General features: G+C 43.4%; 1 protein-coding gene across 3 annotated transcripts; it reads left to right on the top strand.

Moving 5' to 3' along the window:
• Positions 1-2671: 2671 nt before the first annotated feature.
• sncga (synuclein, gamma a) lies at positions 2672-13821 on the top strand. Of its 3 annotated transcripts, XM_003457483.3 has the most exons (7): positions 2672-2755; positions 4819-5024; positions 9005-9046; positions 9207-9334; positions 9750-9776; positions 10929-10985; positions 13011-13821. In XM_003457483.3, the coding sequence occupies exons 2-6, from the start codon at positions 4904-4906 to the stop codon at positions 10983-10985; spliced, it is 375 nt and encodes a 124-aa protein (XP_003457531.1). In that variant the 5' UTR covers positions 2672-2755; positions 4819-4903; the 3' UTR covers positions 13011-13821. The 3 variants fall into 3 exon arrangements, with proteins under 3 accessions (XP_003457531.1, XP_013120978.1, XP_005462259.1); XM_013265524.3 differs by lacking the exon at positions 2672-2755 and having other exon boundaries at positions 4794-5024; XM_005462202.4 differs by lacking the exons at positions 2672-2755; positions 9750-9776 and having other exon boundaries at positions 4801-5024.
• The last annotated feature ends 1466 nt before the right edge of the window (positions 13822-15287 follow it).

Raw genomic sequence — 15287 nt, forward strand, 5'->3', positions numbered from 1 at the left:
CAACCTCTGATTTAATGAATGAGAACATTACAGGTAAGTTGTCAGATTTCATGTGCTGAGCTCCTCCTCCTCCCCCGTCCTCACACACCTCTCCATCTCTCAGTCTCACATTTTGTGAGGAACTGCACTGAAACTTTGTTTTCGTGTGTGTTGAGCTGTTTGAAATGTTGGATTTAAATCTGCATCACTGCTGTGTGACGGCATGAGCGGGCAGCGGTGTCACAGTTAGAGTCCAGAATCCAAATTCAAGGAACACAGACGGAGAAACCTGTGAACAGAAACAGTCAGATCCAACTGAAACTCTGATCGAAGAGCACGAAAACGAAGAAAACCTGAAGACAAAACTAAAAATCCAACCATGAAGACACCAACCAGGAAATACTGTTTGAACTGGACGTGAAACCCAAAGACTCGGAGCACTAAAGACAAAAACCAAAAACTCAGGCACACATCTCTGGGTCCACGACAGGATTATTATTACTGAGCAAGAATCTCCACACTGTCAGTGAACGCATCACCAGGCCATCCTCGTTCTCAGTGATCCACATTTAACTGATCGTTAGTCTCAAAGACTCAGAACGCTGTTCCAGCTCTGATCCACGGTCACTGGATTTACTGTGATTCAGGTCAGACTCGTGTGTTTGTTTCAAGTACACGAGTCTGAAACTGTGTGTGTGTCTGTGTGTGTGTCTGTGTGTGTGTCTGTGTGAGGTCGAACTGAAGGTGCTGAGTTAAAGTTAAGAGTCATTGAGTTTTTGCTGTCTTTGCAGAAACATGCAGGTCACCACAGCTGTGAAAAAATAATTAACACAAACAGGCATGTGAGAAACACACACACACATACACAGACACACACACTTAAACCCGGCGGGTCTCAATTAGCCGTCAGCTGTCAGATTCCTCACGGAGGTTAAGTCCTGAGCTCGTCGAGAGGAAAACATCATGAGACTCGGTGACTCATCCATGAGCTTTAACACGCTTCACTCACACGCCGGACTCAACCAACCAAACTGTAAAGTAAGTATTAAACATGTTTATGACACTCTCAGCTCCACTGAACCATCAAACTTCCTGTCTATGACTTTTCATATTAAAACTTTAATGTGAATGACCTTTAAAAGCACACAGTGACGTTTACAGTCCCCAAACAGCATTTAGTATTTTTATTAAGAGCATCATCAATAATCCACTTTGCCAATACTGAAATATGAGTCATAATTACACTGAAAACATATTTATTCTATTGTTGTGGTGGCAGTAACTCCGTGACGTGTCTGTGTGTTTGTTTATGAGTGCGTGATGTTGTATTGGAGGCATTTTCCAGTCCATTATCCTCTGTTTCATCTGGATTAAAGAGCCCTTTGTCTGTGTCACTGAAGGCGAGCAGCTGAAGCAGTGTGAATAAAAACATCTGTGATATCTGATAGAATAATCACACTCACTGAAAAGCACTTAATCGACATTTAACTACACATCTCAGTTCAGTTTTTATGGTTTTTAGTTCTGCTGGGATCCAAGTTCAAGCAGAAGAGAACCGACAAGCTGAGCCGACACGAGGCCACACCTCCTGGCTCTGAAGGTTTAGGCTGTTTGTTAAGAAGTGACCATGTTTGGACCATAAAGTGATGTTATTAGCTAATGCTCAGTAAGCTTGGTGATACCTGCAACATTCAAATGATTCTAAGAATTTCACGCACCAAAACTGGAGCCCCGCCTCCTCACAGTGACCTGACAGCAGCCATATCATTGGTCACATGAACTAAAAATGCTCTAAAAGGCTCCAACAGCACAAACACGGTCCACAGACCCAGTTCAGGTGAAGCTAGCAGACAGCTAGCAGGTGATTTATAAAAACACTGTCCCTCCGTACAGGTGGTATAAAGGAGGAAGTGATCCACAGAGACCAGTTTGTGTACCACGTTTGTTTCTGCTGGAAGGTTTAACATGGGAGTCTATGGGGATGGACTCGCTGCTGCCTCTGCTGGACGTCAGAAGAACTGTGGTTTTCATGTTCTTGTTGCTTGTTGCCAGTAAAGAGAGATTTGTCACTAATAACAGAGACGATGCTGGAAAGTGATTTGGTGTGAACTGTTTTCGAAGCATTTCGTTCATTTCTTTCAGCCACAAAGCTGAAAACCTTTTGGACGTTTTATATTTGACATATTGGAACCTGATCAGCTGTGAATAAGCAAAGCGCTGCAGTCCTTTCACTGACGATCAGACCAGCTTTCCTTTACAGTTTCTTTTTTTTCACTTAACAGAAGAATCTGCTTCTTGCTCTCAGGTCACATTTCCCAACGAGGATCAATGACACAAACCATCAATAGGCGTCTTTGTGCAGCTATTAGAGAATTCTTCACGAGTGTGCGTGTGTGTGTGTGTGTGTGTGTGTGTGTGTGCATGTGTGTGTGTGTGTGTGCATGTGTGTGTGTGTGTGTGTGTGCGCGCGCGTGTGTGTGTGTGTGTGTGTGTGTGTGCGCGCGTGTGTGTGTGTGTGCATGTGTGTGTGTGTGTGTGTGCGTGCGTGTGTGTGTGTGTGTGCGCGTGTGTGTGTGTGTGTGTGTGCAGAGCTGATGGTCAACATCGATCACTACTGTTGAGAAGACAGCTCTTATCGCCACGGTAACCCACAACAGACATAATGCTGCTGATGAGCCTCGCCCATCAGTGTGGGGAAAAACATGAAATAAAGTGCATCTAAAAATAGCTCGGCGCCGGCGGTCAGCCAATAAGAGAAGAGGTGAGGCAGCCAAGGGTAAGTGTGGGAGAGAGCTGCGTGTTCTGCTGAGTCACGTTCGGGTTCTTTACAGAGGACGAAGGTGATGAATCCACTCCTTCATCATTTCCTCTGCCACGTCCTCCATAAACCTGCCAGACTCGCCGTGGTCAAACGGGACTTCCACATTCACCACACGACACCAGAGAGCTCCAGAAACATTTCGATCATGGTTCTCTCCACCTTGATGAAAGTTCAGGCCTGTAAAGTTCTACAAAGTCCAACAAAGGCTAACAAAGTTCTGTGAAGTTCTAAAAATGAGGGGTGTAGGGTCATCGATGTACGTCTACTTCCGTCACTGGTTCTTTTTCATTCGTTCTGTAGCTGCGTGTTCACTCACTGTTTAGGTTTAAAGTACTTGGTCAGGCCTTTTAAAAAGTCACCCTGCATGTTAAAGATGACAATAACTTAGGACATCACACGCCTCACGCCGATCTTTAGGAGAACCTGAGATATTACATTTGTATTTTTTTGTCTGTTCATTTTTTTAATCAAACAACATTTATTAAATCTGTAATTCAGATCAGTTTTATTTATAAAGGACCATGCTCAGTGGTTTTATTCTTTGAGGTAAAGACCTGACAGTGAGCTCTCATTTCTCTCTTGTGTGGACACAACACTGCTGAGTGCTGCCCCTCGGCAGGCTTCCAGAAGTTGGCCAACCAGAGGAATGTGGCTTTGAGGGAGGGAGGCCTTAAAGACACGGGAGGTAAAACAGCTCCCAGAGAATGAACAAAGGCCAGTATCAGATAAAGAAGGATTATTTTGAACTATCAGTCATGCAAAGCTGTTTGAGTAAAAATGCAGAGATGGAGCAGATCCACTTTAAATCATGAAAAGATCCCACTACTCTTCTATCACACATTAAACACATGGTACAATCTATAATTTATTCCAACATCTTTACACACACACACACACACACACACACACACACACACACAGCCGGCTGGTCTAAGTGGATTAACCGTGTCAGCATGCACACAGGGACAATGTTTGATGGAAGAAGCTTTGAGCTAAAAATAGAGGACGGTGAAGTTGGCTTTGTGTTTTCTCCCAGTGTCCTCGTCTCATCTCACCATTAAAGAAGAAAAGATGGAGGCTGGCTTCCTTTAATCTGATTGGAGGCTCTGCTCAGCGCTCAGCAAACAGTAGCTAAGTGATTAACTTCTGCTCCATGTGCAACTGAAGTTTTCACTACAGCAGATAAAATGTGGGCCCAACCAAAAACTCGTGAGCTGGAGACTCATTTTATATGTCTGATAGATCTGATTCGTTCAGGGAGGACTCTGGTCTCCTGCAGCTGTTAGAAAGATGACCAAAGGAAAGGTCCAACAGGGTTTGAACAGCACAGAAGAAGTTCTCAAGCTGAGACATTCTCGAATATCAGCTCTTTGTTGAGTGAATCCTTAGCATGAAATCCTGCAGATATTTTGATGGAATTTCCATATTAATGGAGTTGAAAGCACAGCTACAGACGACAGGGAGCCTCTGCACACTGTTTCACTTCAACAGTCCAATAAACAGGAGTCCTTTAGCTTTAGTTACCTTTAAAATCGTGAGCCTGAGTAAAGTGACAGTCCTGAGATAAAGATTATTATATTTCACGTGTTTGTGGGACATCGTCATTACTCAGTTTCCTGATTAAACCAAGCATCGTCCTCCAGACCTGAAAAAGGAGGAAGTACCAAAGCCGATGCTCCCCTGCTGTCCACACGAGGCTCTGAAAGTCAGTCAGTCCCCACAAACCCCCATTTTAAAACACCTAAGCCAGTGTTTAGCCCCTGCAGGTGTTTCTGAGCAGTAATGTCTCTGTTGTGTGTTTAAGTCTGAGCTCCAGGTCTGGGGACATTTATGGTTTTAGTATTTCCTCTGTTTTCTCCTTTTCCTTCTTATCTCCGACTCACTTTCCTCCTCTGTAGGCTCCACTGCACCACATGAATCCAGAGTTGTTTGCACATATTACCCTCCCTCCCTTTCTCGTAAGCAGCCCTCTCTCCTCACGTGCCCTCTCTCCACCCTCTCTCTCACTTATGCATTAGCAGGAGGAACAGATCCCAGCAGACGAGAAGAGGCGAGACACCCGAGGCAGACGGAGCAGCAGAAGAAGAAGACAAGCAAAGCATCATGGACGTTTTCAAGAAGGGATTCTCCATGGCGAAGGACGGAGTCGTCGCTGCCGCCGAGAAGACGAAGGCCGGAGTGGAGGAGGCAGCTGCCAAGACCAAGGAGGGGGTCATCTATGTTGGTGAGAGGAGATGGATGCACGTAAAATTAGATTTGTGGTGAAAAGAGGAAGAGAAAGACGAGGACGGAAGCTGCATTTAAATAATTTATCGTTTAAGAAGAAAAGATAAAAGAAAGGAGGGATGTGTGACAAACTGGGAGGGGCGGAGGGAGGGGCGGGTGGAGGACATGAAGCTGAATAATAAAATCCAAATATGATGAAAAAGTGAAAAACAATCACAGCATTGTGAGGAAAGAAGGAGGCAGAGGGATGAAACAGGAAGTTAAACTTCAGTATTTTTAGTGTAAATGAAGGACAGACGGGACAGATCAGGGAAACAATTCATCCCGACGCTGTGCATGAAAGGAAGAGAGATGGCGGGATGAGAGGATGAGAGGATGAGGGGGATAAAGAAGTGAAAGGGAGAAATGAAACTTTTATCTTTCTGCTGGAAACCGAGCGATGGATGGACGGAGTGAATGCCAACACCATCCGTCCATCTTTCCATCGTCAGATTTAACCCACAGCGTCAGGATGAATTGCACTTTTCTCTCCACTTCCTGTCGTCCGTGTGCTTCTTTTAATATTTCAGGATTCAGTTTCTGCTCCAACTTTGAATTTCACTCTCTTCTAAAACTACTTTGCACTTGAAATTTCACATTTCCTAGTGGACAATGGATGAAGCATGGGCGGAGGACGAGTGAAATCCAACACCAAAGGACAAACAGCAGTGGACGGAGGCAGACACACCCACTCGTTTCATTCATTCACCACCAAAAGTATATCCTCCATCTCGCCTCTTCTTGCTGTTTGCCTCTTTCTTGTCCCTTCTCCATCCCTTCCTGTTATTCATCCCCGTTTGCTGTCGAATTTCACTCGTCCTCCTTCCATCCCACATTCATTTAGCAATGAAAAAACTGATTCATGAGAAATCAGAAAAAAACAAAGTTTGCACATCAAATTTCAACAATTTAAAGGTTTTTTAAGGATCTTTGGAGGAAACATAAGCAAAGAATGGATGAAAGTATCATGAAAGGATGATGGGGAACAGACCGAGGGAGAATAGGAAGATGAGGGGAGGTGGAGGAAGAGTGGCATCGGTGTTGGGAAGGTTACTTTTAAAATGTATCCCACTACAGATTACATGCCCCAAAATCTATTTTGTAATGTATTCTGAATACTTTGGATTACTTACTATATTATCAAGCTTTTTACAGCTACATGAATGTGATTTATTACTATTACTGAAAGTTATCTCCATACCAATACCAGCTAGGTGTTTAAATCTTAATATAAATGAGTAACAGTAGGTGGACATTAGGTAAGGCTGCAGTTTTTGCAGCGATCTCGTATAGAAAACTATTCCGTGCGTATATAAAACAGGTCCGCGGCTCCGAACCGTAGTAAAGGGACCTCTGACTAATACGTCGGGTTCGTGTCGGGCTCGTAAAACTAGCTTTACTTTGTTGTCTGGGTCAACTTTGCTAGTGAGAGACAGAGAGAGGCGTTGAAAGGCTCCAACAGAACTTATTGTTTCGGAGGAAAACATGAACACAGTGTACAGTCGAGTCTTAACAGCTTACTTACAACTGGACTACACTGCCCATCAGGCTACATTCTTTAGGGCCATGCCTGTAACACTCTGCCTACTGCCTTCATGTAAAATCATTTTTAAAAATATTTCTTCACGTCATTATGACACGTGAGATTGAGAAACAGGCATTAGAGCCTTTTAATGCGTGTTTTGTTTGGGTTTCCACCGACGTGGAATTACCAAAAACAGAGAGGGGACAGCCGAACATATGAAACAGGGAAGTACCGCCGTGTAATCCATTTATTTCAACAAAGTAACTGTATTCTGAATACCACCTTTTTAAACGGTAACTGTAACAGAATACAGTTACTCATATTTTGTATTTTAAATATGTAACAGCGGTACATGTATTCCGTTACTCCCCAACACTGTGTGGCATTTATTAAAAAACAGAACAACAGACAAATGGAAAGAAAAAGATTTCTTGTGTAGAAAATCAAGGAGGGCTGAGTGGAGGACATTAAAATACGTCCTGAGGGATGGAGAGAGCGGGCGACAGGAAGCTGAATGTTAAATGATTTAAAGTGCAGCTCTTCCTGATGGATCCGGTTAGCGTAACCTGTCAGAGCTGCGACCGGATCCTGACCTGCTGCTGGCCGGCAGCACGATTTCATCCGTCCATTTATCCAAAGCAGGTGAAGCAGGTGAAGCAGGCGTGGCGAGGCCCTCCCAGGCAGGAAGACACATTTAGTCCCTCAGATGAGTTCTCACTCTTCTTCATCCAGAGACTCTCGGTGACTGCGGGGATGTAGGTCCATGCATGCGACTTCATAGTTTCTGAAAACGTGCTTGTTCAGCATGTGGCCAAAACACAACCAAAGCCCCGCCCATTATGACCCTTTATGGTGGATGTTACCTGAGGCAGTCATCCGGCTCACGCTCGGCTGCAGACGGCGCCGGTTCAAGCTGAAGGTCGTGTGCTTATGAAGAAGAGAAGCCCATCATCTGCATTCAGAGATCCGCAGATCGGATCCTGTCCACGAGCAGGAAGGGTCAGAGATGAGTCCAACACACCGTGCTCACCTGTTCTGCAAAATGGTTCCCAGCAAGCTCAGGGTTTGCTTTTCAAAGTAAAAGCTTTTGATAGCTGAAGGATAATTCGTCATCTGTGGGGTTTAAATGAACAGACAGAGTGTGTGCTGTTTGATATTTAATGACATTAAAGCAGCTCTGCTCTGTTTACTCCAACTTTTCTTCTGTTCAGTCACAAACCACAGCTCATGTGGGGGGAATCAAATCGGGAGCAACAAGCAAACATCTGTTTTTAAACGTCCAGACGGAGGCTGACCTGGTTTCTACCTCACAGATAAACTGAGCTCTCTGAATTATTCACTCACGTCACCCACTTTGCGCCCAGGCAGCCCGCTCTCCGCTCTCATTCTCCTTGTTTTGTTCTTTATTAACATTCTGGGGACGGCGCGCTGCCTCTGATCAGACGACAGCGAGGTGGACGGACAACTTTAACACTGAGCATTCTTCTTCGTGTTGTTTGGAAACGATTCAGACTCGGTTGTAATTCAGCCAGTGGGCGTCGAGCTGCTCGGACATGTGACGGATCGCAGTGAACGGACTCTTTGTCTGTGATTCGCTGTCGGCTGATCTCACAATCACCGTGGAAACTCGGCGGCTGTTTCCCAGCAGGGCTGATGTTTGAAGCTGAGGCTGCTGCACATGAGCGCAGTTACAGGAAAGAAGAAGCTCAAAGATGCAAAGATGATGCATAATTAACAAGGATGCGGATTGGCTGCTGTCAGCGAATGGCCTTTTACTCATACCAATAAACAATCATCATCCTTTATCCGTGCAAAACAGCTGAGTCTGATAATGGTGCTTTTTCATGAAACATATTAATAGATTATAACAAAGGTGAAGAGATGAGATTTTCATCTGTCTGGTCGCCTCTAACAGCTGTGGACTGATTCTTTGAAGCCTTTTAAATCGTTGGAAACAGCAGGAAGGGTTTGAAATCCAACCTGATAAAATCAGGTCCATGAACACGGCTGTGATTGTGCTGCTGCGCTGATGTGAAGAATGAACATTATATGAACCCATCAGCAAAGTAAGCACTGAGAAGCCAGTGAGAAAGTCTCCAGCCACTGTTGGTGAATCGAATCAACTTCATTTTATTTATATAGCACAAAAACACAAAAAGTGTTGCATTATGCTGTTTTATATTGTACAGTAAAGAGAAAACCCCAACAAACAGACCCATGAGCAAGCACTCGGTGACAGCGGAGAGGAAAAACTCCCTGTTAAGAGGAAGGAACCTCCGGAAGAACCAGGCTCAGGGAGGGGTGGCACGGTGCGGAAGAGCCAGAGAGGAATAATAACTAATGATGTGAACACACAAACTCTCTGTTTCTGATTGATGCATTTCTCATGAAGGTTTTCTCTCTTTTTTTTCCAGGAAGTAAGACGATGGAGGGAGTTGTGACAGGTGTGAACACAGGTAAAGCACCTGCAGTGCAAACTGCACTTACTATACTGAAGTTATGAAATGCTGGAAGCAACAATTGAAGTCATTCATGAGTTTGTAAATTCATCTTTTCTCATTTATTTTAAAACGTAAACAATAAAAAAACAATGATTTCCTGTTTCCTGTCTCCCAGTTGCTCAGAAGACGACCGAACAGGCTAACGTCGTGGCCGACACCGCTGTTTCTGGGGCCAATGAGGTTGCCCAGGCAACGGTGCAGGGGGTGGAGAATGCAGCAGCGGCAACCGGATTCGTTAGCACGGTGAGTGACGTCAGCTTATTATAAATTTTAAATATAAATGAGAAGTGTCTGAGGCGTCTCGTTTACATTTTTGTTTTTGTGATGTTGTTATTTTATTTATGTAACCTGGGGTTTGATTTTCTCATCTGTTATAGATAAAGGTTATACTTGTAATATACAATTATTTCCAATTTCTGTTTTTAAGTAATTTATTAACTGGACTTCTACTTTGCACATTAACAAAATTTAAAAACTATATTTCTAAACCAAATTTTGAAAGTCGTAACAAAATTTTGGCACGTTTCATTATATTCATTACTGAGTCAAAATCATTTGTTCAGCATTCATGCAGTAATTATTCACATAGTCTGTTTTTTGTGTGTAACTTTTTCTGTCCTTTGTCATTTCCAACTCTCTGGTTATTGGATGTGAACAGGAGGAGGCGGAGCCAGTGCCTGAGGAGGTGCCTGATTGGTTGAGGGGGAGGGGTGGCATGGCATGAAGCTTCTTGCCTGATTATCTGACATCAAACAGCTTCACAAATCAGACACTTCAGATCAGAAAAGATCAGACTTCAGGGATTTTTTGGACATCAGTAAAATATCATTTCTCCTACTGTCACTGCGTATTAAGTCAAAACAGACAAATAAGCTCCTGGACAAGGAAAAAAAGAAAATAACAAGCAAAAACACTGTAAACTTAAAAGAAAAGAAACCAGCGAATTTACAGTAAAACAACCGGCAGATATATGGAAATAAAACAAAGGAAAATTAATGTGGAAAAAGAGCATATTTACAAGAAAAACAGTAGAATCTAGAGAACTCTGAATTGAACGTTTGACAGCCTTAAAGATCCCTCTCCGACCTTTCGTTTCTCCCTTAAATCCGTCTCAGTATTTCCAGGTTTAATGCTTACAAGCACACTCTGAGAGCTGGGCTTGATTCAAACTGTATGTGTGCTGTGACAGCGGTGGCAGTATGGAAGTATTAGAGGGAATCGAACAGTAATTATGATCTCCGCTCCTACGACATAAGAAACAAAACCTGCATGAAGGGTGTTTAAGCAAAAAAGAGGCTGAAAGCTGACGATGAATAACAAAACTAACAGGAATCGGCTGCATGATACTCTTTATTCTGTTAACCACAACTGACAACTCTGCACCCAGCGAAGACAATGACTACATGTAACTTTGAAATATATTTCCTGATGTATGGTATCATATGTAGCCATGTTTTCTTGAGGAGCCTACAAAAACCAAAGTAGGAGCTGGAAATGATCACAGATGATCTCAGCGGGTTGTTTACACTGACTAACACGAGCTTTTCTTTCACCTTTGCTCAACTTTGGTTTCGTCTTACTTTTCTGGATTTCTGAACACCTTGCTGTCGTTCTGATTGCTCCAAATGAAGTTTCATTTCTCCCAAAAATAAGTGGCTTAACTTCTATTTACATCTATTCTACATCAGCAAACCTTTAAAGTGGTGTCTCAGAGTCAAACCGCAAGGAGATTATTCATGTCATTAGTGGTGTGTTAATGGCTTCTGTTTGGGGGAGAAATGCAGCTTTGTATATGGACAAATTTGTTGTGCTGACCTCTTTTCTCTCTGATTTGTAGACTGAGCTCCAAAAGCCAGACGCAGGAGGAGAACAGACTGAACAAGCTGCACAGTAGGTGAGAAAAACGATGAAAGTGTGGTGATGCTGAGTTTCAGCTGCAGATGAATCTGCAGAGTTTAGGGGAAGCAGGATGATAATGATTCTCATACGATCAGAGTGCATTCTCTCTTTTTTGCAGAGTTTGGACTTTCTGACAAAGCACTCCCCCTAGTAGTTAATCAGTCTTATGCAAAATGACTGGGACAAAAAATTGGGCATTTTGACTACAGACCGGCCCCCCAGGTATTAAAGCCATAAAGCCTTTGAATGAAAACAAACGCTGTTGTGACACTGATGTACAATGTTGTTGGTATGTGTATGATTTCTATACATTTTACATCAGATAAAAACTTTGCTTTTAAGATTCAGATAATTATTTATTAAACGCGAGACATTTTAAATGCGAATAAGTAAGAAAAGTATTTCTTTGTGCCCCCCTTTCCCTGTTAATGCCCTACCTGGCCCCCTGGCAACACTTTGCTAGACCCGCCCCTGCACAGTTACCAGCTGTCAGCTACATAGAAAAGGATCCTGGTGTTATTTGTCTCTCAGAAACAGTTCATAACTTCCCTTCAACTCATCCATGTCACCTAAAAGGTAAACCTGTTTCTCCATCACCTGTTCAGCTCTGATGATTCAGTAAGGACATCTCCTGGTTTCATCTGCATGTTTCCCTCTCACCAGATAACCAAACCGATATCATGACCAGCAGCTTTACAGCTGTGGCTCCAGCAAACATCAGCTGATACTAGAAATTAATATTAAATAAATTCTAACAACAGCTGATCATTGATCAGTTTCATGATTGAAGTAGCAACAGGAGAGGGAGGGGAGAGAATGGGAGAAGAAGAGGCAGCTGTGCAGCAAAGACACAGGATAACTCCAGCTTTGTGTCTTTTTCATTCTAGTTAAAGTCCGGGACAAACTGTTCCTTCTCAGCTCAACACGAAACGTGTAATATTTTCTCTGAATATGAGACGATTCCGTTTTTTACAGGACCGTTGGCAACTCTATTAACTAACCTTATGAATAAAGTTCACCATCAGTAACATCACAGCACCCACCCAGCTGTATAGAAACTCCGTCATGCTAGCTAGTACGCAGTACGAGTTATTGTAACTGACTGTAAAAAGTCAGCACAACGAAAATAAACTCCACCTAAACTTGGTTTATATGTGACCCGGATAGACTGCAGGTCATAACTTCTTACCTGAAGTTCAGTTCACCTGATACTCGGACCGGCGACCGCCTCGGGTCCTCCTCCTGCCTCCCCTTCCCTCATCCACCTGCTGGCCTCTGTGGAAGCTCCGCCACAGCCACCACAGCATCTGGCCAATCCACCACCTCTCATTGTTTATACCATTCCTAGAATGAAAAATCGGCCCATAAAAACGAAAAATCACCATCGGGCATACCAGGCAAATGCCCGATGGCCAGTCCATCCAGAAGATGCAGGTCAAACTGCAGGAGCAGTTCACTTTTAGATCAGTTAACTCGTCCAAATGCAAACATCCTTTTAAACGAGAAAGTCAGTAGATAACAGCACCCCTACCTTGGTTCAAAGATTCTTATCGGACATCCTGATGGTACATGAGTGAGCAGATCAAGAATGAGCTGCTGGTGCTGATGGCGCACACATCTGTAAGTTTCTCAGCTCAGCAGACCGGCACTTACTGCCCTCTGGTGGCATTTCTGTGCAGCACACTACACGTAACTGACAGAGTGTGGCGGCAGGAAGACCTCTCGCTATAAATAGTATAAATAAACCAGCATGAAGCTGCCACCAGGAGGCACAACATAATTATGAGAACATACAGAAAAGAAAAGCAGCTCGGTGATGCGAGTCACCAGGAAAGATGCCCACAGCTCAGCATCAATGCAACACAAAAATCATCCATTACAGGTCAAAAGTCCTTGATTAAAATGTCCTTTGGATATATGTGCTGCACTGTATCACCTGTCACAGGTAAGGTTCACGTCAGCTGACCTAACTCACCTGCTTTAAACAAAATGTTTCTCCTCTTCATTTGGTTTCCCTCAGACTCTGAACTTCCTGCCGTCACCGAACAAGAGAAGAAGAAGAATCTTCATATTTTATCTGTTGCTCAACCTTTGACCTCTGACCCCTCATTAACCAAGAGAAACCCTCCTCATCACCCGCGCCCGCCCCCGGCACCATGGTTACGCCGCCTCCGCTCATCATTTACATCTCAGTTTAACAACTCCGCACTTTCATCTGATTGGCTGTTGTGGACCACAGGTGTCTTTTGGGCTCCGCCCCCTGACAGAGGGATACCTGAAGCCTTATAAATGCACGTGGCTTTACTGACACACACTGAAATGATTAATCCACACACACACACTTCCTGTATGTGTTGCTGATTTTTAACAACAAAATTAAAATGTTTTAAAATTCTGAGCTGCGTCGTCTTCAGTGTCACAAAACGTTGATTCATTCTTGTTTTTATTCATAGGATTTTATTTTGCTTCATATTTTATTTACCTGCTGTGGAGCATTGTCAGGGTTCCTGGGTCACTGACCCAGTGCTTTCAGTTCTGTCACGGTTAGTTTATGTTGCCACACCAATGTTGTCCTCACTTCCTGTTTTCCCTGTGTCAGCCTGTCTCTCGTGTCATTAGCCAGATTATGTTCAGCTGTGTACTCACCGGTCTCTCATCACCATCCTCATCTGTCAGAGTATTTAAGTCCTCAGTTTCCTTCTGTTCACCGTCGTGTCATTGATGTTGTCACTGCTGTCCATTCCATGTGTTTGCCTTTCAGTTCAGATCAGTCAGTCAGCCATCTCCTGTTCTCATCATTCGTCCCTCACAATAAACACCCTGAACCTTCACTGTGAGTCCTGCGTTTGAGTCCTCTTCTCCACATCCACTCAGCAACTCCTGACAAGCATTTTCATGTGTCTGCAGTATTCCCGGGACGGTCTGAGGGGGAACATTTGTTACAAAAATGAATTTTGATTTGCTAAATTTAAAACCAAAAACACAAACAAACAAAAAGACTTGAAAGCCTCGTGTTTGTGTTTCATCACTAAAGCAAACGTCTCAGTCGCCCACAGACACTCAGCTCGTGTTTTCCGTCTGCACAGATGAGCTGATGAAATGATTTTTCAGTTGGAGTTATCAATAAAGTTTTTATTTTGGGGCTCAGAGTAAACATGTGACTGATTTCCTGTCAGCAAACACAATAAAACAGCTCTGATTGTTATCCAATAGAATATTTTTTACTTTTGCTGAACCTGCAGGTTTCTGGTTCTCATCTTCACCCGGGTGTCACTCGGTCCACCGTTCGAAAAATGATTTTTATTGTAGGACTCAGAGAGGAAGACTCGCATTATAAATAGGAAATGCTTTGAATTTTATTCTACAATTTGTTATTTAAGCGTAGAATTCTTTGTTTCGATGCACGTGGCTCTTGTGGCTCCATGGTATAAGGCCAGTGCTAAAACTGATGTGTAGATTTCCACTCTTTATGTTAAATATTTGAGTGATTAACTATTGTTAATTTTAAAGCGATTCTGCGTTTCCATTAACAGAGTTGCTAAAATCTAAACACTGTTTATAATCTAAATGTTAAAGCTGCCACATGCGCGAGGCGCTGCTGCTCCTCTGCTCTCTGAAGGTCCGCGAGCTGCTGCAGCGTCACCCACAGTTTCAGAAATGTGCAGCAACACGCTCGTCCTGCTGTCGGGAGGAGAGCGAAGCTTTTTGATTCCTATCATCATCATTGTGTCTTAACATTAAATCATTAAATTATTATTTTACATTTTTTTCTTCATATTGAACTTTATTTCAGTTTGGAATTTTTATTTCATCATTTTTGAAATTATGAATCTATATCATCTTTTTTATTATTGTGTTGATTTGAATTTCTAAATCCATCCATTCGCTTCCGCTTATCCTTTCCAGGGTCACGGGGGGGCGCTGGAGCCTATCCCAGCTGTCATAGGGCGAGAGGCGGGGTACACCCTGGACAGGTCGCCAGTCTGTCGCAGGGCCAACACACAGGGACAGACAACCATTCACATTCACACCTAGTGACAATTTCAATTATCCAATTAACCTATCCCCACAAGCTGCATGTCTTTGGACGGTGGGAGGAAGCCGGAGTACCCGAAGGGAACCCACGCAAACACGGGGAGAACATGTAAACTCCACACAGAAAGACCCCGGCCTGATGGTGGAATTAAACTCAGGACCTTCTTGCTGTGCGGCAACAGTGCTAACCACCGTGCCACCATGCTGCCTAATTTCTAAATCATAATTTTAAATAGTAATTTAATTGTAATTGACGCTTTGA

This window comes from Oreochromis niloticus, linkage group LG13, assembly GCF_001858045.2.
Source record: "Oreochromis niloticus isolate F11D_XX linkage group LG13, O_niloticus_UMD_NMBU, whole genome shotgun sequence".
Classification (NCBI taxonomy): domain Eukaryota; kingdom Metazoa; phylum Chordata; class Actinopteri; order Cichliformes; family Cichlidae; genus Oreochromis; species Oreochromis niloticus.

Coding starts and splice junctions, on each gene's coding strand:
- sncga (XM_003457483.3), top strand. CDS start 4,904: ATGGACGTTTTCAAGAAGGGATTCTCCATGGCGAAGGACGGAGTCGTC. Junction 9,335..9,749: donor CAACCGGATTCGTTAGCACG/GTGAGTGACGTC, acceptor GGATGTGAACAG/GAGGAGGCGGAGCCAGTGCC. Junction 9,777..10,928: donor CGGAGCCAGTGCCTGAGGAG/GTGCCTGATTGG, acceptor TCTGATTTGTAG/ACTGAGCTCCAAAAGCCAGA.